This window comes from Vombatus ursinus, unplaced genomic scaffold, assembly GCF_900497805.2.
Source record: "Vombatus ursinus unplaced genomic scaffold, bare-nosed wombat genome assembly UNPS02014848.1, whole genome shotgun sequence".
NCBI classification, from domain to species: Eukaryota; Metazoa; Chordata; class Mammalia; order Diprotodontia; family Vombatidae; genus Vombatus; species Vombatus ursinus.
The window spans coordinates 3,294,537-3,317,485 of record NW_020954626.1 but is presented as its reverse complement, the minus strand read 5'-3'; the positions used below and the strand labels follow the sequence as shown (position 1 = coordinate 3,317,485).

General features: G+C 37.6%; 1 protein-coding gene across 1 annotated transcript in view; it reads left to right on the top strand.

Annotated features, from left to right (window-relative positions):
* The window catches only part of GNB5 (G protein subunit beta 5), a 69,596-nt gene extending 50,246 nt beyond the window's left edge, over window positions 1–19,350 (top strand). The window contains exons 8-13 of the mRNA XM_027840892.1: window positions 4,216–4,359; window positions 6,803–6,894; window positions 13,635–13,683; window positions 14,237–14,333; window positions 15,642–15,808; window positions 16,550–19,350. Coding sequence (XP_027696693.1) covers window positions 4,216–4,359; window positions 6,803–6,894; window positions 13,635–13,683; window positions 14,237–14,333; window positions 15,642–15,808; window positions 16,550–16,561 — 561 coding nt within the window. The 3' untranslated portion in view covers window positions 16,562–19,350. The remainder of the gene's footprint in view (window positions 1–4,215; window positions 4,360–6,802; window positions 6,895–13,634; window positions 13,684–14,236; window positions 14,334–15,641; window positions 15,809–16,549) is intronic.
* Window positions 19,351–22,949: the final 3,599 nt, after the last annotated feature.

The following is a 22,949-nucleotide window of genomic DNA, read 5'->3' as shown; positions in this document are numbered from 1 at the left end:
CCATGATATGCAAGTGAAATGGATTTAAGTGAAGGAGGGCTGTGCAAAGTCACCAGCCTCTCTTTCTCCTCCAGAGCCATCTTGGTCCAGAGGCAAGATATAGATCAGGACTACTGGAGATGGCCCCAAATGCAGGGCAACCTCAGAGGGAAGGCACTAAGATTAAATAGAATTGCAAAGGCTTCTTGCAAAAGGTGAGATGCTAACTGGGACTTGAAGGAAGCCAGGGAAAGCAGAAGGTGAAGTTAAGAAAGGAGGGCATTTCAGACATGGGGACAGTTGATGAAAAGGCAGAGAGATGGAATGTTGTATCTGAGAAACGACAAAGGAGGCCAGTTATCACTGGCTCATAGAAAATTCTCACTTTAAGATAAAACATTTAAAATCCTCAAAGTACTGAAAATGTTGAAAATAATCTCCATTAAATTAGGCCCTTCTTTACATACTTCTATATTCAAAAGAAGGCAAAAACTAAAAATACTGAAAATGTAATACAACTTTAGCAAATTGTTTTTAGTTGAGCTCAAATCATCTTACTACTTCTGATTTTTATATCAGAGGTAATGTTTTTGTAATTTCTCCTATCACTTGGCATGAGAGACAACATCTTTAAGTAGATAGAAAACTCACCTTGAGCCAGGACAAGATGGATTCAGGTCCCATTTCTGACACATACTTTTTGTGTGGCCCTGAGCAAGTCACTTAACCACACTCATTGCTCCAATCAATTCAATGATTATAAATTGCAGAAAAGATAATGATCTGTATTCATAGAGGTTGTTACTTCTCCAGCAGTTTCTTTCATTGATAAAATCAGTGACCCAAACAAATCAAAACACCAATTTACCAACCTCTTTCTGAGAGAAAACATCCTACCTATAACACCCACAATGGGTTACAATATTTTTGGATGAAAGAAAAGAGCAGTGCATAAAGTTAAGGACCTAAATAATTTAATCTGTCCTTGCTTTGCAGCAGATTCATTGATTACCAATCAGTAGATTCTAATGGTGTTCTGTTGCCCAAAATGTTTGTTGGTTGACTTGTGTGGAAACCTGAGGAAGATAGTTTTACCGCTTGTTGATTGAGCCTGTCAAAGTGTGAATCATTGTTGGATTTTAGCCAGTTTAATGTACATTTAGAAAAGTTGGCACTATAGCTGGCAACAATAATGGTAAAAAAGTGAAGAGAGTAAGAAAGTGACATTTGACTGCTAAGTACCATAAGTTAAGGGAAGGGGTACTGACCCACTGGGTAAACTTGTGACAGTTCCTGAGTATTAGATTCAGTTAAGTAAATTTCTGTAGAAATTTATAGTAGCACTGAATTTCAGAGTTGAGAGTGTCCTTAGAATTTGTCTAACCTAGCTGGTACTTGAACAAGAAATCCAACTGTGACACCCTAATGAGCATTCATGAAGCCTTAGCTTAAAGACTTCCAATGAGAGGTAGCTCACTATACCTCTCAAGACAGTTTGTTCCACTTAGGGACAGTTCTAATTGTTACAAAGTCTTTTTTGTTATATTGAGCCTGAGTCAGTGAATCAAAAGGACCAGGACCTACATTGGGATTGGTTCTGATAACAGGAATCATAAAACCTGAGCAAAAGAATTCTCCTTTGAAAATCTGCCTATAATCGAAAACTCCAAGTGTTCACCTGTCCATTACTACAGCTACAGTGAAGAGGAAGAGATAAGAGGAAAAGAGAACACATTGTGTTGGGTGACCTTTTTAAAGCGCTTGTTGACCATTCCAAGAAGTTTTAATTTTATGGAAATCATCCAATTTTCCACATATTTGAGAGCAGGAATAGGAAATTAGTAATTAAATAACCATAGGCAGCATGGAAAGAGCATTGAATTTAGAGTCAAAGGACCCAGGTTCAAATTCCAATAGGTGTTTACATTTGTGACCTTGGGAAGTTACTTAACCTTTCTACATTTTGGTTTCGATATAAAGGATATTCCAAAAATCATAGTGTAGTTTTATGCTTTAGTAGCTTAAAAGTCTTTTGAGAACACCTCATATATGCTGAATATACTCACATTTCACATACGTACACATATTAAGTAGCTACTGTGTATGGGCAAAGTATTGCTAGGTGTTAGATGGGATGAAAAAAATTAAATGTCACAACATCCCGTCAATGGGAATATATCAAAGTTTCTTCATCTGTAAAATGGTTCCCCAAGGTCCCTGACAGATATAAATCTATCAACTTTAAATTAGACTGAAAAAATAGAGCATGGAACAAAATATTCATAACAGAACTGAAAATAGAATTCAACTTTAGTAATTTAATTAAGTTTCTATTTCTTTCATCAGCCCCAAGACATTCTACCAGAAGTTTATAGACTTCCAGGGGCAAGTCTAGACTAGAGTGAGTCATTTGGAATTGAATCCAGACCTAACTTTTTTGGAGTAGTTTTCAAGCTCTGGAGCCAGCCTGAGGTTTGGAAATACGGTCATGTGCTACTTAGCAAACTTTTAGTCCTATTTTCTCAAACTGCCAAACCTAATGAACTATTGCGTGATGCCTGGTTGATCTTGGTTGGCTCTTAACAGGCCCCGGAGTAGCTGCAAACAGTGATTTCTCTTCTTTGTGCCCTTTTCAGGATGCATTTACCAGGTGCCCAGTACTCTGGTAATGGCATGGGCAGAAGAGGAAAGGAAAGGAACAGTAGAATGAGATCCCTTATTTAACATGCTGACTGTGAATGTGGGGGGGGGGGTATAGTGTAATGTGAAAACTACACATGAAAAATTAAACTAGGGGCAGCAAGGTGACACAGTAGATAGAGCTCTGGCCTTGGAGTCAGGAGGACCTGAGTTCAAATACTAACTGTGTGACCCTGAGAAAGTCACTTAACCCCAATTGCCTAAGCAAAAAAAAAAAAAAACTGATTTCAAAGTAAAATTTAACTTTTGAAAAGATAGAGATAAATGGTGTTCACTTTATAGGTATATCATAATAACTGATAAATCATTTCAGAGTTTTCAAAGTGCTTTATCATTTCATTTGAGCCTCATAACAACTCCATGAGATAGGTAGTACAGATATTATTATCCTCATTTTACAGAGGAAGGAAACTGAGTCCCTAGGCTAAGTGAATTGCTTGTGGTCATACAGCCAATGAATGTTCGGGGGAATTTAAACCTAAGTCTTCCTGACTCCAAGTTAAACACCATTTTGATCATTTCTCTAGCCAATTTTGAATGTGCTCTGGAGATTATTGTAGAAAGGTGGGTGGGGGTGGGAAGAGATTTATCCATCGGTTAGGATATTAAAAGGGATGCCCTTCCAACTGTAGGATGCATTCCATGACATATAGGATGAATGCTACATGTCATGTGTGAGAAGGTCCAGGGCTTCTGTTCTTTCCATTTCTCTTAGCAATGGAATGTTTATTATTCTATTCACTTGTTTCCCAGCTATAGACAGTGTGATGTCTATGCCCAAGAGTCTCCAGTTGTCTAATACTGTTGTGAGCTCAGGGAGAGTTTTCTTCAGTTCAGTCTATAACTGTTGTCATTTGAGATCAAAATGAACTCATAGATGGACTCTGATGGAAAACCTAGCAGTAGCAAACCTTCTCCCAAACATTCAGTCCCACTTCCTTCACCTGTCTCCAAAAGCAGCCTAACTCTTCTTCCCCAGCCTTCTGGGGTAAAAGCAGTCAAGCTGCTGCCTCAACTGCTGTCAGGTTGTTGGCATAGCAGTGGGAGACAAAGATAGTGTCCTTCATGGGCATGGTGGGCTTGGGGCTACAGCCCAAGCCAAAAAGGAGTCGATAAGTTCTGGTTCAAGGTCAGGAAGTCAAAGTATCTAGTAGCCTCCAGATGGGTCTGATGCAACAAATTATCTGGAGTGAGCCAAGTTTTTGGAATCTCCAGAGCAGGATTTTAGGATCATAGATCAAAAACTGGTAAGGACCTTAGAGGCCATTTAGACCAGCCCCACTTCTTTTACAGATGAAGAAACTGAGGCCCAAAGAGGTGATATGCTTTACTCAATGTCCCATAAGTAGTGTCAGAGATGGGATTTGAATCTTAGTGCCTTAACCCCAAAATCACTGGTTTTTTTTTCCTCTGTACCATACTGTTTTTAAGGAGAGCCAGCTTTTCTTGTTAGTACCTCAAACATTTTGTTTATCACTAATAATAACTTTATATTAGCCATAACAACAATATTTTTGTCCTTTTCTTGCTGGGCAGATCTTGACTGCAAGTGGGGATGGGACCTGTGCCCTGTGGGACGTGGAGAGTGGACAGCTTCTCCAGAGCTTTCACGGACATGGAGCCGATGTTCTCTGCCTGGATTTGGCACCTTCAGAAACAGGAAACACCTTTGTGTCTGGGGTGAGGCTTTTAAAATAAATGGATACCTGTCTCCAGGGAATGTGAACATTAAATAAGGGCCATGGGGACATTTTTCATAAGGGAAGACCCAGCTAACCAGGGGCTTGCTATCTGGATAAGTGACTCTTCACCTGAGTTAGGTGAGAGAAAAACTCAAAGATTCTAGACAAAAGGAGAGAGAGGCAGATAGGCTGAGAGTATGGTTACCAGACCCGTCTTCCCATGTTTTTATAGTATTTTGTAACCAAACACTGTAATCTACTGTTTTAGTGAACATTACCCAGTAAAAAGTCTATGAATGTGGGTCCCATTCTCTACAATCCCTTCTTTCTTAGATTTTCAGGGGATCATACAGATTTTCTGGAAAGGTTCCATACTTAAGATATATCCTGTTGGATCAAAGCAAAAATCTTAGTGGGCTATTTTTTTTCTTAAATAAAAAGCTAGTCAGGGACAGCTAGGTGGTGCAGTGGATAGAGCTCCAGCCTTGAAGTCAGGAGGACCTGAGTTCAAATCTGGCCTCAGACACTTGACATTTACTAGCTGTGTGATCCTGAGCAAGTCTCTTAACCCCAATTGCTTCACCAATGAATAAATAAATAAATAAATAAAAAGCTAGTCACAGCCGAGCATCTGTGAGTAACTAAAAGACCAACATCCCCTTTCTGAGGATCAGGAGAACAAAGAATACATGACTGAGCCATGTGATACGAACAACTCCCGAGATCTGTGAAAACACCAAGAAATTGGAGGGTTCATCAAGGGTCATAGTATAATAGACACAGAGGGAGTGTAGTGGTTATAGGGGAACTTGGGGAGACAATGTGGTATAGTAAAAGAAAGGGGAAATTTGGAAATGAGAGAACCTGATTCTAGGCTCAGCTCAGCCACTAACTATTTGAAGACAACTTCTCTGGACCTCAGATTTCTCAGCTACAAAATCAAGTAATTGAAAAAGAGAAAAAAAATGAAATAATATATTTACTGCACTTGCAGGAAATGATTTTTTTTTCTTTTAGGCAGCTAAGAAGAACAATTAGGGACAAGTTATGTTTACATTAATCTTCTATAAAAGAAAAAAAAACAGCTTGGGAAAAAAATTAAGGCAAAAATGACAGATAAAAAACGTGGTGCCGGGCAGTGAGGTGGCACAGTAGATAGAGCACTGGCTCTGGAGTCAGGAGGACCTGAGTTCAAATCTGGTCTCAGACACTTAACACTTACTAGCTGGGTCACCCTGGGCAAGTCACTTAACCCCAATTGCCTCACCAAAAAAAAAAAAACCACCAACAACAAAGAGATATACAGAGTGCCAGTGTGCCCATATTTGAAGGCATGTCAGGGCCTAAACTCTGCTGGCAAGGCCTTCTGGAACCTGGGGTCATTTTTATGTCATGATGAAACGTGAGAGTAGTACCTTTGTGAGAGATCAATGGTGAGAACTGATATTTATGGAATACTCTTTCAATTACCAAGTGCTTTGCCTTATTTAATTCCTTAGAACTAGAAATGGGGGGAAATGAGGGACTAGAGCAGTTTTTGGACCCTTGATTGTCTTTGCCTTTTTGGCTGTGGAAAGGTGAGAGGGAGGGGGAGGAAAAGATTCAAAGGGGAGAAGAAATAGTTAGGAAGTAGTCTCTGCAATAGTTTCTACCTACTCTGAAAAGGAAAAATAGAATTAATAGAAAATAGAAATAATAATAGAATGATCCAAATGCCACTTCTCTCTTATACCTCGAAGCCACAAGCTCTGCTGTCTTAAAAAAAAATCAGACATACTCTTTGCCCCCCAAAAACTTATTTAATTGAAAATGATTGCCTTAGATCAAATTTGTGCAGAAAAAACAATCTCTTTATTTTATAGGGGAAAGGAACTGAACCTATAATTTCATTAGAATAAGGACTCCCTCCACCATTTCAGATTAGTACCTTCTCTGCAACTTAGTCTTAGAGATTTGCCTAAATCGCTGAAATTTTAAGCAACTCAACTAGATTCACACAGCCAGTATATATCAGAGGCAGGTCTGGAATCCAGATCTTCCTAGCATCAAGACTAGCTCTTGATCCATTAGGTCAGGATATTGGTTCATTTTACTGAAGAAATATGAGATGTTTAGGTAGTATTAGCTAACATGGTATTAAGTTATATTCCATAGTTATATTGCACATTAAAATTTACAAAGCATTTTTCTCACAACAACTTTGTAAAGTAGAAAGTGTCACAGTTACTATGTTCACTTAGCAAATAAGGGAAGTGAGACTCAAAGAGGATGTGCCCAGGACCGTGGGAATAATCGGTCAAGCTGGCGCTTGAACACAAATCGTCTGGTTCCACATCCAATAGTCTTTTGATGCACCATGCCTACATTTCTTTCTCATTCCATTCCCTTACCCATATTGTCCTTTTAGGCATATAACTCAGAACGACTTTTTTTATTTCTAGGGATGTGACAAAAAAGCCATGGTTTGGGACATGCGCTCTGGCCAATGCATCCAATCATTTGAAACACATGAATCTGATATCAACAGTGTCAGGTTGGTAAATTACTATATGCCTTACATCTATATTACATTTCTCTACTTTGCTCTTTTTTCAGAATATGGATAAATTGAAACTTAAAGGGCAGTTGGAGATAATATCTACAAGACCTTGAAGGGAAGATTTTTTTCCCAAAAAATGAGCCTCATTGTTATTCTGCCCCTTAAATTGTGTTTATGTGACACAAGATTATAAACAAAAATACAACAAGGAGAAGAGTAGATACTAGGTAAAGAAAATAACCAGTTAACTATCTGAATTCTTTTTTGTTTCTTTGCAAGGCATTGATATTTGAAGAGAGGGCAGATAGAGACACAGATAATGATGATGATGATAATGATAGCATTTACATAGCACCATAAAGTTTGCAAAGCACTTTACAAATATTATCATACAGAGTCATACAGTAAATATATGGGGCTGGATTTGAACTCAGGTCTTCCTGACTCCAGACCCAGTTTCTATCCACTGTGTCACTTGGGTATCATAATAATACTATCAAGTATAAGTGGTGGGATAGGTTAATAGGAGTGTGTATGGTGTGATGGGTTAGAGAGAGTGGATAATTTACAGGTAGATAAAAGAAGATGGACACTGAGCGAGAAGGAATTGGTAGATCATTAATCCAGAAGAGATCAGTAAATCTGCTTTCATTGCTCTGTAATGATAAGGTGGTTGGTTGACCAAATATTCTGCTGTTCAACTGGTTATTTGGAACCATATAACCCATCCAGAGAGTAGGTGGGTAGGGGAAATACAGTGAATGGTCAGTGACACAACTACAGAATGCTAGTGTATTCACATTTCTTGCATCCCAACTTTAGGTAATAGAACTTGTTTTTAACCAAACATGCCAAAACTTATACATTAAAGTACACATTGTCCCCTCCAGAGGAATCCCCAGGACTGTTCATACACTTATTCTACTGGAGCTCCCATGTTTAAAACACCACTTTGTGGGGGGAGGGGTTGCATTCTTTTTTATATCCTCAGGTGAATTTGATTTTTTTTTCAATGGCCACAAATTATTCAAGCCTTATAAAATGGGTGAGCAAGCTGGGTGGTGCTGATTTTGGTCAAGTCAAGATGTGACTACAAAGTAATGGATCCGATTTGGCCAATAAATTACCTCTAAAAATAATTTCAGTGAAGGAATCCCAGACAAGATGTTTTGAACAAAGGCAATATCATTAGAATAAGTATGATGTGAGCACTTGTGAAAGACAAAACTCATTTGGATATTCAAAAATTCTGGTATTCCCCTCTATCAGCTTCCCTTGTAAAATAGCTTCATTACATATACACAATTTGCATATAATTTTTCATCAGAGTTTTCTTTCTCTAGTAACTCTCAGAGAAGTGGTATGACTTAGCATGTGAGGCAAAAGTAAGCAAATGAACAAAAACACGCAGACCCAGTTAACTTGACAGCATGGTGCTGAACCTAGTCATGTTTACTAAGACTCAGTGACATTACCCCATCAACACACTTCTGGTTGATGTAAATGCCATATTGTGTCCCAAACACTTCAGGATCTCCAGGGATTCTGGCCAACTCCAGAGCCTCATCTGTTGCCCTCTCTTCTGATGAGTGCAGTTTCAGGCTGGTTCATCATAACATAAGAAGTTATATCTGGGGCACTTGGGGAATTCTGGGAAGATGGCAGAGTAGGTCAGAAAATTCCAAACTGTCCAGATTTCCTCCACAAACAAGACAAAATAGGACTTCAGGGTGAATGTAGAGCAGCAAAAATAACAAGAGTTGGTGCAGAACAGTGGTCCTGCGGGGACAACTGGAGAAGACCAGAATTGGAGGTTTGGCCTGAGTGAAATGCAAATATCTCCAGGCTATCTCCACAGAAACAACAAACAATGAGCCCAAGGACAACTGAGTTGATAGGTAGTCTCAGCCTCAGCCACAGGAATTCTCACCTCACAGACAGTTTGGGGGGTCAGACATCCAAGTAAGGGAAGATTAAAGCTGCCAAGGGATGCCAGGCCCAGCTATGTTGCCAAGCCACAGTTCCCATCCTAGGCTGCAGCTGAAGACGAGAAGGAACCAGCACATACCAGGTGAGTGCAGAAGCAGTGGGGCAGGGACGCTGCTAGCTATGGGCACTTACAGGAGCACTGAGTTCCTGGTTTCAATTCCAGGCCAGAGGGGAGAACTGAAGATTACAGCCACTGGAGGGTTCTCAGGGAGCAAGAGCATTTCCAGCATAGTGTGGTTGGGGGCCCTAGCCATGGCTTGGAGGGCGAAAGGAATGCTGAGGTTGGGCCCTGGACAAAGCTCAGAAAATAATAGTTAGAAGGACCTGAGGCCAGAGGCACCATCCCCCATACCCTGGGACTGGAGAGGATTATAATAAGCTGCTATAAATGAATGAATGAAATGAGTAAGCAAAGGAGAAAGAACTCAACCACAGACAGTTACTATGGGAATAGAGAAAACTGGGGTTTATTTTCAGAGGAGGATACTGAAGCAAAAAAAAAAAAAAGCCTCTCGTACCCCAAAGAGTAATGTCAAATGATCACGTGTCCAAAAAGAGTTCTTGGAAGAACTTTAAAAGGACTTTAAAAATCAAATAAGAGAGATTGAGGAAAAAATTAGGAAAAAAATAAGAACAAAACAAGAAAACCAAGAAAATTATGAAAAGAAAGTCAACCAACTGTAAAAAGATATTCAGAATCTTAAGAAGGAAAACAACTCCCTGAAAACTAGAATTGGGCAAGGAGAAGTGAATTGACATTATAAGGCACCAAGAAATAATGAAACAAAATAAAAAGAATGAAAAAGTAAAAGAAAATGTGAAACATCTCATAAGAAAAATAACTCATCTGAAGAACAGATCAAGAAAACAGAAAAGTTACCGGACTACCTGAAAGCTATGATCAGAAAAAGAATCTTGATACAATATTACAAGAAATAATTAAGGAAAATTTCCCTAAGTTTTAGAACAACAAGGAAAAGTAGAAATAGAAAAAATTTACCAATCACCACCTGAAAGAGATCCCAAGATGAAAATCTACAGAAATATCATAGCCAAATTCCAAAAACCCCGGGTTAAGGAGAAAATATTATAAGCAACAAGAAAAAACAATTCAAATACTGCAGAGCCACAGTTAGAATTACACAAGACCTTGCAGCTACTACCCTAAAAGACTACAGGTCTTGGAACACTATATATCGAAAAGCAAAAGAACTGGGGTTGTGACTAACAATAACTTACTCAGCAAAGTTAAGTATAATCCTGAATGAAAAAAAAAAGGATATTCAAGGAATTGACAGACTTTCAGGTTTTTGTCACAAAAAGACCAGAACTTAATGGAAATTTGACATATAAGATCCAGGAGAAATATAAAGTAAACATCAAAGACTAATTACAAGAGATTCAATAAGGTCAAACTGTTTACTTTTTATATATGGAAATGTAAACCTTATTCATAAGACTGTCATTAGTAATTGGATAGTTCAAGAGAAAGATTGGGGATGAGCTGAATATGATGTGATCATTCTAAGAAGCCAAATTGTGTAGGAAAAGGTGAAAAGAACAATTATCTCATGCAAATGAGGTGCAAGAGGAAGAACTGATACAGAGGAATCAGGTAGGGGCGGAAAGTTGGTAGTGCTGGAAACCTATTCTCATCAGATCTGGGTTAAAGAGGGAACAACATATACATCTAGAAGGGTATATAGTCTTCCAGATTTATAAAGAAATAAGAGGGTGAGGGAAAAAAAAAGATGGGGGGGTTAGAAGGGTCTGTAGATTAAGATTTAGGAGGGTGGGGGAAGAAGAAAAGGTGGGACCCTTAGAGGAGAGGGCAGAACAAGAGAACGGAGGGTTAAGGGAGAGGATAAGGGAGATAATCTTTAAAATGCTGTGTAATAGGGAGGTAGTGGTTAGAAGTAAACTAGAGGAAGGATAGGATAAAAAGAGAGGCTGAGAAGGACAATAGTGAAGAAAAATAGGATGGAGGGAAATACAAATAGTAATTATAACTTTGAATGTGAATGGGATGAATTCACCCATAAAACACAAACAGAGAAAAGAATGGAATAAAAATCAGAACTTGATAATAAGCTGCTTACAAGAAACACACTTAAAAATGTGAGACACGCACAGAGTTAAAATAAAGGGCTGGAGTAGAATGCAGTATGCCTCAGCCAATGCAAAAAAAAAAAAAAAACAGTGGTAGCAATCATAATATCACACAAATGTCAAAGTTGAAATAGATTTAATTAAAAGAAAGGGGCAGCTAGGTGGTGCAGTGGATAGAGCACTGGCCCTGAAGTCAGGAGGACCCGAGTTCAAATCTGGTGTCAGACCAAACACTTGACACTTACTAGCTGTGTGACCCTGGGCAAGTCACTTAACCCAAATTGCCTAAAAATATTTTTTTAAAAAGAGATAAATAGGGAAGCTACACTATGATAAAAGGTACCATGGATAATGAAGCAATATCAATACTAAACTTATATGCACCAATTTATCCAAATTAGTGGCTGGGGCTTCAGAAGGTTTAACCTTTTCTGTTGGAACTGCAGGTGCCTGGGCCTCAGGGGTGGATCCAGGGGCTTCTCTTGCTCCTGGAGTCTCTTTGGAAGAAAATGTGCTGCTGCTAGGTCTTGAGTCTGAAGCTGGAGCCATTTTACTTTTAGTTTCTTGCGCAATGGGAGCTGCAGGAGCCTCAGTTTCCTTGGCTTCCCCTTCCTCTTTGTTCCTGTCATCCACTTCACTAGCTGCGGTGGCTCCTGAGGACAGAAAGACCTTTGCCTCACTTAGTGCTTGGCTCAGAAATCTTAAGTGCTTCACCACCAACCTCAGAAACAAGAGACAGGAACCTACCCAGCCCACTTCTCAGACTCTTGCCTCTGAGCTTCTTCTCTGCTTCCTCATCTTTAGTCATGTTAGCAGTGACCTGGGAATCTTTGTCAGTCTTCTCTTTGTTGTTCTTCACCACTGTAGCCTCTGCTGCTGAGTCTCATCCTTCTCCTTGGGAGTTTTCTACTTCCTTCAGCCTTCTTGACTTTGTCTTTAGTTTTCTCATCATTTACGTTGTGCTCCTCCTCCTCCTCCTCCTCCTCCTCCTCCTCTTTGGAGTCTTGGGGTGTGTGTGTGGTGTTCTGGTGTCATCAAGAGACGCCTAGGGAGAGCCCAAGCCTTCGGTGTGCTTGACTGGGAATGAGTGGTGCAGTGTCTTTCCCAGGTTTGAGAGAGGAGACTGGACCAAGGGGGAGCCTGCTGGAGTAATACAGCCTCTACTACATAGCTTCCTATCTTGTATAATTATGTTCCACTTCTTCCCATAAATTCTCACAAAGGATCAACTCAGTGTAACACTCTCCCTTCTCAACTCCTACTGACCTTCCTGGCTTCCTTTAAGTCCCAGCTAGAATCCCATTTTTTTACTGGAAGCCTTTTCCAACAGCTCTGAATTTTAGTGCGTTCCCTTTGTTAATTATTTTTTATTTAACCTGCACATAACTTGTTTTGTGTGTTTAAAGAAAGAGCGGAATGGGCCCCACATGTATAGTAAAGGCTCCAATTTTTTTTTGCATGTTGACTTCCTCATTAGATTGTAAGCTCCTTGAGGACAGGGACTGTCTTTTGCTTCCTTTTTGTATTCCCAGAACTTAGCAAAGTACCTGGCACATAGTAGGTGCTTAATAAATGTTTATTGATTGATCGATTGGTCCAGTGCTTTGAACATCTCAAGGGTATTAAATGTATCATCTAAGCTTTCCACATATTGTCTGTAATTCTTAATACATGACTAGCCCATCTCATTTTCCAGATATATATATGTAGGTATGTATGTATGTGTGTATGTGTACATATATATATATATATATATATATATATATATATATATCTTTGACAGTTGCATTTCCTGTCATTTCTTATGCACCAATCATCAATGGTAATATGCTGTGGCCAGGGGTGTGCGGGTATATGTTTAACAACCATTTCTCTGCAGGGGGAAATGTACCCACAACATTTAATCTGCATTATTAATATTTTTCTAATATTAATATAATATTACTATTTTAATAAAATTAATATTTAATTTTTCCCCATCACTTTCTTAAGTCTAGAAATCAACAAAACAATAAATTAAACCTTAATTTGTAGTATTTGCTGATTTCCAGAAGTTCAAGAATGTTCACATTGAAAATTTAACAACTGCTTCTCATGAGCTAATTCAAGCTGATTTCAGCACACTCCTGGCTATACCCTCCTGCCATCTATTTCATACCTTTCCATTTCCCTGTGGAATACCTGCAATTGTGATATTCTGTGATCATTATTTGTAACCCAATAACCACAAAGCACAAGTAATATAAAAGATACAATAGTGGTGGGGACTAGATTTGAGAGATCACTGATATAGTGAACTTCTGGATGAGAACTCTCTCTTTACCAATACAGATTGGCACCTTCTCTGAATACTGAGAAGCTAAGTAACTTTCCCAGAATCACACAACTAGTATGTGGCAGAGGTGGGTCTTGAATTCAACAGATTTTCTAGGTTCCAAGGCCAGCTCTCTAATCACTAAGCTACTCTGCAAAAATGAGATACAAATAATGACCTATCTCAGAAGGTTGAAAGAAATACCATCAACATAAAATTTCACACTATAAAAGTACATGATAACAATTTTATATCATGCTCTGCCTGCCATATTGCATGGTGATTTTGAATGATTTTGCAACTACAACTTTGTCTCCTACAGATATTACCCCAGTGGAGATGCCTTTGCTTCTGGTTCAGATGATGCTACGGTATGTTTCCAAGTTACTGAATATTGTTTTTGAAAGAGAGAATTACGTCAGTACAGTTTTCCAAGAAGAAGAAAAAAAATCAGTCATATGCCTTCTAAAGCCCCTTCTCAGACAGTGGGAAAAGATAAGAGTTACTTTGTTTTGCATTATACTTCTTTGTGAGAAAGGAAGAGTTCTTGGCAAGGAAGCAGGTTATGTGTCATTGAAAAGTAACAGTGATTTTTTTTAAGTCAATGAAATATTTATATTTTTATAAAAGGAAATCATGCAAAACCCCAAGAATTATTTATACCTTGAGAACTCCTTGATGTTTATACTTCCATGGAATCCACTGCCTATTTCCCATTGATAATGAGAACTTGTAGGAAAATGGAAAAGAGGAAATCTGAAGGGAAGGGGAGGGGAGAGGGGAAGAGGAAGAGATAAAAGATTACATTCCATTCCAGTCTTTAAAATTGCACAAACCATTTGACTTACCTGTGTCTCCATAAGCTGTGCTTTTTAGAATTACAATCAAAATAAAAATTATTTTAAATCTCCATTTGAATTACAGTGTCGCTTGTATGACCTCCGTGCTGACAGGGAGGTGGCAATTTACTCCAAAGAGAGTATTATATTTGGAGCATCCAGTGTGGATTTCTCACTCAGTGGTAAGATCTGATTTCTTAGGACAATGGGCTCAGAAATTTACCTCAGAAACCTTACCAGATCACTAGGAGAACTAAGTGAGAAGAAACATGGTAAATAAACTATTATCCCCTGCACTCCCTCACGAGTAAGGGAGCACTTCCCAAATGATCTGACATATTGACCCACATCCTTCCTCATTCTTATTTTCGGGGGGAAAAAATCAAGAAAAAGCTTTTCCTTTGCACAGTTTCCTCTTCTTTTTCTATCTCATTCCTCTTTTTCCCCCCTACTTCAGCACTGTAATTGAAATTAATCCATCATCCAGAATTGATGTGCCAGTCATGTTGCTAGGTGCTAGTGATTCAAAAGACAAAAATAAAACAGTCTTTGCCCTCAAGGAGCTTATTACATTCTAGCTCTGCACTGCCTGCAGAAGTTCTCTGAATGGAGACAATACCCTTTTTTTCCTTGCCAGGACAAATAAAGGGCCTGCATTATCTTTTGCCATTCCATAAAGGAGAGTAATGTGTCAAACTTTTACCACCCATAGTCTTTTTCCCCATTTCCACCACACACACACACAAAATTCATAAGGTGGGTAGAGGACAGAGAACTAAGTATCCCATGTTGGCCATCATAAAAAAGGTTGGGAACAGAGCATTTACTAGCAACTAGAAGTAGCCTGAGTTTAAGGAAGGAAACAACTGATTTAGAATTAACCATCTACCACTCCAAGAGGGGAAAATTAAAATTTGTAGGCAGTAAATAACGTTCTCAAAGGAAGGGAATCAATCTAGGGAAGTCAGGTTGGGAGCAAGCCATTTCCACAAGTTCCTAGGAATTCCCCATGATTTCCTAAGGCTTCTGATTTCTTCCCCCTCCCCACCCCTACCCTTTGTTAGAGAAATGCTACACTTTGTAACAAATGCTATCTGTAGTCTAGTCAATGAGACTGAACTCAGGATCAGGGACTCAGTCATATTTCACCTAAGGGTACGTACCTTGTACATAGTAGGAGTAGAGGAAGATAATAATCTTGCACAAACAGGCAATAAGTGGGGCAGCTAGAGCACTGGCCCTGAAGTCAGGAGGACCTGAGTTCAAATCCGACCTCAGACCAAACACTTAAAACTTACTTAGCTCTGTGACCCTGGGCAAGTCACTTAACCCCAATTGCCTTAAAAAAAAAGAAATAGGCAATAGGTAGTCTGTAAAGTGGCTATTCTCTTGCTTTAGATGGCCTAGAAAATGAAGAACCCCTACTTTAGAACCTTAATCTCATGGAGCTTTCCAAAGATCCTTCCATGTGAATGTCATTCCCTTTCTAGGTCGCTTACTGTTTGCTGGTTACAATGATTATACCATCAATGTCTGGGATGTATTGAAAGGATCAAGAGTATCCATCCTGTTTGGACATGAAAATAGAGTTAGTACCTTACGTGTTTCACCTGATGGAACTGCTTTCTGCTCAGGATCATGGGACCATACCCTGAGAGTAAGGGTCTTCTTCTTCTTACTTTAGGGATTGGGGGACATATAGTTCTGTTGGTTGAGGAGGAGAATGCTTGGTCTTCTTAGAGTATTCAAAGTAGATTAAAAGACAGAAGCTAGATGGGTCAAATTTTGGGTTCTAATTTCAGCTGTTCCAGTAACCACCTTTAATGACCTTCATTATGCTTCAGTGAAATGAGAACCATATTTGTTAAGACAGTTAAATGGGACAAGATCAGGTTTAATGGTAGGAGGAGGGAAGGAAGGAATGGAGGGAGGAAGCGAGGTCTGTCCCAGGAGCCAAAATTAACGATGGGTAGAATTTGCAAAGAGGACAGTTTAAGTTTGATGTCAAAAAAAGTTTTGTAGTAATTAAAACTACACAAAGGCTGAATAGGTTGCTTGCAGAGACAGTGAGCTGCCCTTTACTGGAAATATTTAAGCAAGAGGTGGTTGACTATTTGTTGGAAGTGTTATAGAAGGCATTCTTCTTATTCCATTTGTGAGTTGAACAGGTAGCCTGTTGGCTCCCTTCCACCCCTGAGATTCCATAAATTCTATGTAGTATATGTAGTAATTAAAATATAAATTACAACATATAAATTATTTTACTTGGTCAAGTATGAAACTCTTAAGAAGAGTTTTGGAAGCAACAGTCATAATCTACTTAAGTGAACTTTTTATAAAAAATTCAAGTCTTTTAATGTGATAAACTAAAGACTGTGATTTTTTTTTTTCTTTTCAGGTCTGGGCTTAATCTGTAATATGTCTCCTATCAAAAAAAATATGTATCTCCTATCAATGCAAGCTAATATATTGGATAAGTTATGGAATATAATTTGAAATACTCACCTGCAATTTCATATGCTGAGGAAACACTTTGATAGTTGAAACCCATCAGATGTCTCTGTATGTCATCCAACATTAATATTTAAAATCTGTCTACTAGAGATTATAAGCCTATACTGCTTTGATAGTATCATCTTAAAGTATAATTCTTTCTACTCTTGATTTTAGCTACCTTTCTACTCTTGATTTTAGCTAACTTTAATTAGAAATTATTTAGACAACTGTAAATTAAGCTTTTCTCTGAAAGCATTCTAAGACCAAATTTATTATTTAGCATATCCTATACAATTTGCACTAATTTAATTCATTTTAGAGCAATTTTTTAAAAAAATCAGCTACTGATTGTATCTGGATACAGCTTGACTCTTGAAAGATTCCTGTGAAAAATTATGGATTGCAGGTAATAAGTTAAAAAAGAAAACATTTTGGATGGTTTGTGATGCAGTGTTGTTGGAAGTTTATCCTAAAATGACCATATAGTATCAATTATAAAGAGAAAAGTCTAGTGATGGGGTCCTTCTTATCATTAAGAATGACCAAAGAATCCTTTCCATCCTTTCTACTTATCTTTTTATAAGAAACAGTTTTCACTAGTGTGAACTGAATTCAATAAAGCACGAACATATATAGGAAAGTATATGACCTTCATCTGAGGTCCCTGCCTCTACTTTCCCTTCCCCCCTTCTATGAGGGATTGGAGAAAGCCTGAGGACCCCTTTTCCAAAGTCACCTGTGTATCTGTTTGCAAGGAAATAAAGAGATTAGCTCATGAGAATATTCATCTAGGGCAAGTGCCAATTCCACACAGTTTATATTCCTTGCAAAGTTAAAAACCTTAAAAATACATAATATTAATAAACTTCATAAAGCTCTAAGCCGCTAGACAATCCCCAGGTTAAAAAGGAAGTATTCCAACCAGTTGAGTTTGGTGTATCAGTTATCCCCAGGCTTCTATCCACCCCTTATCACACTTTCTCTAGCAAAACACCAACTCAGGACGCAATTTAAAAAAATTTATCTTTACCTAGAAATCCATCATTAAAAATACAAATAACCTGTCAGCAAAATTTTAAATGGAGCAAACAGAAATAAAACCAGTAATAAACCATGCTGTCCATTGCAATAAAAGTAGTGGAAGAAACAGAGAGGAATAAATCTACAATTGTTCCAGAAGTGTCTTCATGTAGATATCATTCAGACACTCCCTGATAGATTCTCTTAATCTGATCAACAAACCAGGAAAAAATAGAGGCTCCACCTACAAGTCTTAGAGTCAGTCTTGGCAGCCTTCACCTGTTATTGGCCACAGCCACTGGTCATTCTCTAGGGGTGATTATTATCTCCAACTCTGCATTTCTCTTCAGAGAGATCTAAACGCTACCTCTGCATCAGAAAAACTCTGCCCTCTAGTTCTGATCATGAGATAGCTTCTTCTCTTCTCCATCTGGGGAGAACTATGACTTCTGGATCTTTAGGAAGGATACCAATCCAGACCTCATCTGAGTGACTGTTAGGTAATGCTCTCTTCTTAAGTATTTTTATCCTTTTTGTGCATTTGTTTTCAGTTGAAGGAGATAAGGTCAGTGCTAAGCACTAGTGTATTTGTGATGCTATTTTTTCCCACAATAATCAAAATCTTTTTCTGTAGAAAGAGAAAAAAAAAGGAAAACTTTAAACTAGTATTAGGTTTATGTTTTTATAAATACTATTTCATTCAGATGTATTCCACGTATAAAAATTTGATTCATGTGAAGTATTTGTTGAAAGTGAGTCATATTAGCTAACTGAGGATTTCTAAATCATGAGTAACTTCCCTGTGTGTTTAGATCTAAATCAATCAACAGTTATTTATTAATTGCTGAGCCCTGGGCATTCAAAGACAAAAAAAAAAATCTGTCATCAAGGTACTTACATTCAATCAGGATTATAAAACCTTCAGATGCTTATTTAAAATATACATAATCCACAAAAGAAAATGAAATACTTTTATTAAATTGTCTTCTTTTAGATACTACAGGCATACTGTTTGCTTAAGGAGAAACTCCTCCCAATTGGGCTGGATGACTCAGCCTTTGGAAATAACCAGTTCCCGGACACCTAAAAATACTGCCTAGGATCTGTAGGTAGATGCTAGGTTCAGAAGCTGAATATATTCCCTGTGGAGGATATCTGGAATCATGTTCTGCAGCTCTGGAAACTTAACTCTGGGTACTTGCCATGGCTAAGTACTAATTACTTATTATATCACTCCTCTCAACACTACGCCAGGACTTAGCATCAAATGGCCACTCCAAAAGCAAGGTTCATACATACCTTTTTTAAAACAAAAATTTTTACTTTATCTCCTATTTTTACTTCACCAAAAGTTCACCCAGTATCTCTCTCCTTCCTCCCTCCCAAAGAGCTATCTCATATAACAAAGAATTATTTTTTAAAAAAGGGGGAGAGAGACAGAGACAGAGACAGAGAGAGAATCAGTAAAACTAATGAATACATTGAGGAAGTCTGAAAATATATGCAATGTTCCACACCCATAGACCTCCCACCTCTGCACCTCCCACTTCTCTGAGAGAAGTGTCCTCTCATATCTCTTCTTTGGTGTCATGCTTGATCTCTGCAATGGGTAGGACATATATTCTTAACCAAACAAAGGATAGAAGCAATTACAAAAAGAAAAAATAAATTATTTTGATTACATGAAATTTAAAAGCTTTTGCACAAACAAAATTAATGCATCTGGGTTAAAAAGGAAATAGTCTCATGGGGAAAAATTCTTTGTATCAAATTTCTCAAATGAGAGTTTGGTATTCAAGATATATAAACAACAGATATATATGTGTGTGTATGAAATTGAAAGTAATTTTCCAACAGGTAAATGGTCCACAGATTTGAACAAACAGTTCTCGTAACAACTATAGGAAAGAACACTCCACATGACTAATAAAAAGAAACACGTACATCAGAACAACCCTGAGGTTTCACTTCACAACCAGCAAACTGGCAGAGATGAGAAAAGAGAGGAAGAGTCATTGTTGGAAGGGTTGTGCAAAGGAAAGCACATTAAGACATAGTTGATGCAGTGATGAATCAGTACAACCATTTTTGGAAGCCAATGTGGAATTATGTAAATAAATTGGCTAAAATGTCCATGCCCTTTGACCCAGACATTCCACTATTAGACATATCCCTCAAGGAGGTCATTAATAAGAAAGTCACCATATACACTACAATATTTACAGTAGCACTTTTGTGATATTAAAGAATTGGAAACAAAGTAGATGCCCACTGATTGGAGAACTGTGGTACATCAATGTAAGGAAATATTATTGTGCTATAATAAATGATAAATATGGTGACTACAGAGAAGCATGAAAAAATTTATTTGAACTTATTAAGAGTGAAGTAAGTAGATCTACGAAAACTAGATATACAATGACTACAGTAATATAAAAACAACAACAATAACCACAAAGCAATGAATAGTGAAGTGGGAAACCCAAAGTACTCTCACTTTTTCCATTGCTGGGGAGTAAGCTCCCATGATCTCCTACACAAATGAGCTTCATGTCCTAATGCCCCCTTACCTGAGCCAAGACAGCTATATTCCTCCACTGACACAGCCTACTGTCTAATGGGCTGCTTGAGAACTGCCACTAAGGTTTATATCATCACAAGTAGCAAAAATAAACAACATGGCAGCAATACAGTCAAGCAGTTCACCTGAAGCAACCCACAACTACTACTGAAACTACCTGGCATCCACTTCCAGCAACAACTCCTGTCAAATGCCCAAGTACTCCAAATAAATGATCCCCAACCATCCTGGTCTTCCAAAATCAGACCCAAGCATTGGTAGGCAAGCTTCTTCTTTGGGAAGTCAAGTCATCCATTCTTTTTTTAAAAAATATTTATTTATTTATTTATTTTAGTTTTCAACATTCACTTTTATAAGATTTTGAGTTTTAGATTTTCTCCCCCTCCTTCCCTCTCCCCTCCCCAAGACGGCATGCAATCTGATATAGGCCATACTTGTACAATCATATTAAACATATTTACACATTAGTCATGTTGTAAAGAAGAATTACAACCAAAGGAAAAACCACAAGAAAGAAAGAAGAAAAAAAAGAAAGGAAAAACAGTATGCTTCGATCTGCATCCATACTCCTAGTTCTTTCTCTGGATGTGGATAGCATTTTCCACCATGAGTCTTTTGGAATTGTCTTCTATCATTGCATTGCTGAGAAGAGCTAAGTCTATCAAAGTTGGTGATCATCACACAATATGGCTCTTACTGTGTACAATGTTCTCCTGGTTCTGTTCACTTCACTCAGCATCAGTTCATTCAAGTCTTTCCAGGTTTTTCTGAAATCTGTCTGCTCATCATTTCTTATGGAACAATAGTATTCCATTACATTCATATACCACAACTTGTTCAGCCATTCCCCAATTGATGGGCATCCTCTCAATTTCCGATTCTTGGCCACCACAAAAAGAGCTGCCATAAATGTTTTTGTACATGTGGGTACTTTTCCCATTTTTACAATCTCTTTGGGATATAGCCCTAGAAGTGGTATTGCTGTATCAAAGGGTATGCACAGTTTTATAGTCCTTTGGGCATAGTTCCAAATTGCTCTTCAGAATGGTTGGATCAATTCACACTTCCACCAAAAATGCATTAGTGTTCCAATTTTCCCATATCTTTTCCAACATTTATCATTTCTTGTTTTGTCTTGTTAGCCAATCTGATTGGTATGATGTAGTACCTCAGGGTTGTTTTAATTTGCATTTCTCTAATCAATAGTGATTTAGAGCATTTTTTCATATGACTATAGATAGCTTTAATTTCTTCATCTGGAAACTGCCTGTTCATATCCTTTGGACATTTAACAGTTGGGAAATGATGTGTATTCTTATAAATTTGACTCAGTTCTCTATTTATTTTGGAAATGAGGCCTTTATCAGAGACTGGATCCAAAAATTGTTTCTCAGCTTTCTGTTTCCCTTCTAATCATGGTTCCATTGGCTTTGTTTGTGCAAAAACTTTTTAATTTAATGTAATAAAAATTATCCATTTTGCATTTCATAATGTTCTGTATCTCTTGTTTGGTCATAAATTCTTCCATTCTCCATAGATCTGACAGGTAAACTATTCCTTGCTCTCCTAATTTGTTTATAATGTCTCCCTTTATGTCTAAATCATGTACCCATTTTGACTTTATCTTGGTATATGGTATAAGGTGTTGGTCTATGCCTAGTTTCTGCCATACTATTTTCCAGTTTTCAACAGTTTTTGTCAAATAGTGAGTTCTTATCCCAGAAGCTGGAGTCTTTGAATTTATCAAAAAGTAGATTACTATAGTCTTTGACTACTGTGTCTTGTGTACCTAACCTATTCCACTTATCCACTCTCTATTTCTTAGCCAGTAACAAATAATTTTGATGATTGCTGCTTTATAATACAATTTAAGATCTGGTTCAGCTAGGCCACCTTCCTTTGCATTTCTTTTCATTAATTCCCTTGATATTCTGGAATTTTGTTCTTCTAGATGAATTTTGTCATTATTCTTTCAAGTTCTATAAAACAATTTTTGGTAGTTTGATTGGTATGGCACTAAATAAGTAAATTAATTTAGATAGAATTGTCATTTTTATTATATTAGCTCAGCTTACCTGTGAGCAACTGATGTTTTTTCAATTATTTAGATCTGACTTTATTTGTGTGAAAAATGTTTTGTAATTGTGTTCATATAGTTCCTGGGTTTGTCTTGGCCAGTAGACTCCCAAATATTTTACATTGTCTACAGTTACTTTAAATGGAATTTATCTTTCTGTCTCTTGCTATTGGGCTTTGTTAGTAATATATAGAAATAACAATGATTTATGTGGATTTATTTTACATCCTGCAACTTTGCTAAAGTTATTCATTATTTCAAGTAGTTTTCTACTTGATTCTCTAGGATTCTGTAAGTATACCATCATATCATCTGCAAACAATGATAGCTTTCTTTCTTCATTGCCTATTCTAATTTCTTTGATTTCTTTTTCTTCTCTTATTGCTAAAGCTAAAATTTCTAATACAATATTGAATAGTAGTGGTGATAATGGACATCCTTGTTTCACCCCTGATCTTACTGGAAATGCTTCTGGCTTATCCCCATTACATATAATGCCTGCTGATGGCTTTAGATAGATGCTACATATCATTTTAAGGAAAGTTCCATTTATCTGTATTTTCTCTAGTGTTTTTAATAAGAATGGATGTTGTATTTTGTCAAAAGCTTTTTCTGCATCTGTTG